The sequence below is a fragment of the Pan troglodytes genome, chromosome 11 (assembly GCF_028858775.2).
Source record: "Pan troglodytes isolate AG18354 chromosome 11, NHGRI_mPanTro3-v2.0_pri, whole genome shotgun sequence".
NCBI classification, from domain to species: Eukaryota; Metazoa; Chordata; class Mammalia; order Primates; family Hominidae; genus Pan; species Pan troglodytes.
The window spans coordinates 33,740,327-33,742,244 of record NC_072409.2 but is presented as its reverse complement, the minus strand read 5'-3'; the positions used below and the strand labels follow the sequence as shown (position 1 = coordinate 33,742,244).

Genomic DNA, 1,918 nt, shown 5'->3' with positions numbered 1-1,918 from the left:
TTAAATGATATGTCACTGGCAGTCTATAAAATCTTTTAAATAGAGGCCAGCTTCATCAAAAAAACAGCTTTAAGTTCAAAATCTCTTTCTACATTTGAAAGCAGCATGTTCCTAAACTTTATTTGACACTTCCCAGAAGAATTCTGGCAGTATTGGTAGCTTTGAATGTGCTGCTGTGTAGTCCTAAGATATATTGGGTTTCTCAATGTCTCAATTTTCATAATCAATAAAACTAGTACAATATCCATACTGTTTTGCTTACTGAGAGTATTCTAAGAATCAAACACAATATCGGAAGCAAATTTGTATTGAAAATCTGTAGATGTACAGATTTACAGATTTTGATGTATCAAACATTTCAATTTACCTGAATCATGTCCTTTTCTATACCCAGCAGGCAGGTGACCTAGAACACATGGAGACAAGAAATTACTCTGCCATGACTGAATTCTTTCTGGTGGGGCTTTCCCAATATCAAGAGCTCCAGCTTTTTCTGTTCCTGCTCTGCCTCATCATGTACATGATAATCCTCCTGGGAAATAGCCTCCTCATTATCATCACCATCTTGGATTCTCGCCTCCATACCCCCATGTATTTCTTTCTTGGAAACCTCTCATTCTTGGACATCTGTTACACATCCTCATCCATTCCTCCAATGCTTATTATATTTATGTCTGAGAGAAAATCCATCTCCTTCATTGGCTGTGCTCTGCAGATGGTTGTGTCCCTTGGCTTGGGCTCCACTGAGAGTGTCCTCCTGGCTGTGATGGCCTATGACCACTATGTGGCCATCTGCAACCCACTGAGGTACTCCATCATCATGAATGGAGTGCTGTATGTGCAAATGCCTGCATGGTCCTGGATCATAGGCTGTCTGACCTCCCTATTGCAAACAGTTCTGACAATGATGTTGCCTTTTTGTGGGAATAATGTCATTGATCATATTACCTGTGAAATCTTGGCCCTTCTAAAACTTGTTTGTTCAGATATCACCATCAATGTGCTTATCATGACAGTGACAAATATTGTTTCACTGGTGATTCTTCTACTGTTAATTTTCATCTCCTATGTGTTTATTCTCTCTTCCATCCTGAGAATTAATTGTGCTGAGGGAAGAAAGAAAGCCTTCTCTACCTGTTCAGCGCACTTGATTGTGGTCATCTTATTCTACGGTTCAGCCCTTTTTATGTACATGAAACCCAAGTCAAAGAACACTAATACATCTGATGAGATTATTGGGCTGTCTTATGGAGTGGTAACCCCAATGTTAAATCCCATCATCTATAGCCTCAGGAATAAAGAGGTCAAAGAGGCTGTAAAGAAAGTCCTGAGCAGACATCTGCATTTATTGAAAATGTGAAAAACCTTGGGCATGCGATATCCTCAATGGAGCAAGAGAGCTTGTCTTTTGTATTTAGATACTGCAAACCCTACTGTCACAAGAGCTTGTGTGTTTGCAAAACCAACTATTAGATTCCCATTCTTTTCAACGTAGAATTTTCATGCTCATGTAACCTTCTTAATAGTGCCTTGTCTGCTGGGTTTGTAGCTGTAAGCAGTTCTGCAAACTGGCCCTATAAAAATATTGATGCTGTCCATTAAAATGAATCTCTCTCTCTCACTCAGTCTCTCTGTCTCTCTTTCTTCTCTCTCCTGCCATGTGTGTGTCTCTCTCCACTCCTCTGATTTTCTGTCCTCTCTCTCTATTCTGCTACTCTCTCTCCTCTCCTCCGTATATTTTCTTTCTCTTCCTTTCTTTTCTCTTGTCTCCTTTCTCAGTCACTTTGAAGTGGATATATAGTTTTTGTTGTGCAGCATCCCTGCACAATATTGCCACCCAATTGACAGATCTGCATAATATATATTAATAGAAAGATGTATATTTTTCTTTTAATGAACCAAAGTCCCCCACTCTCAG

General features: G+C 39.5%; 1 protein-coding gene across 1 annotated transcript; it reads left to right on the top strand.

The window, feature by feature from the left end:
- Positions 1 to 243: 243 nt before the first annotated feature.
- Positions 244 to 1,360, top strand: OR13D1 (olfactory receptor family 13 subfamily D member 1). The gene has a single exon (XM_520161.7). It carries the CDS (start codon positions 323 to 325, stop codon positions 1,358 to 1,360), a length of 1,038 nt encoding a protein of 345 aa, XP_520161.2. The 5' UTR covers positions 244 to 322.
- Positions 1,361 to 1,918: the final 558 nt, after the last annotated feature.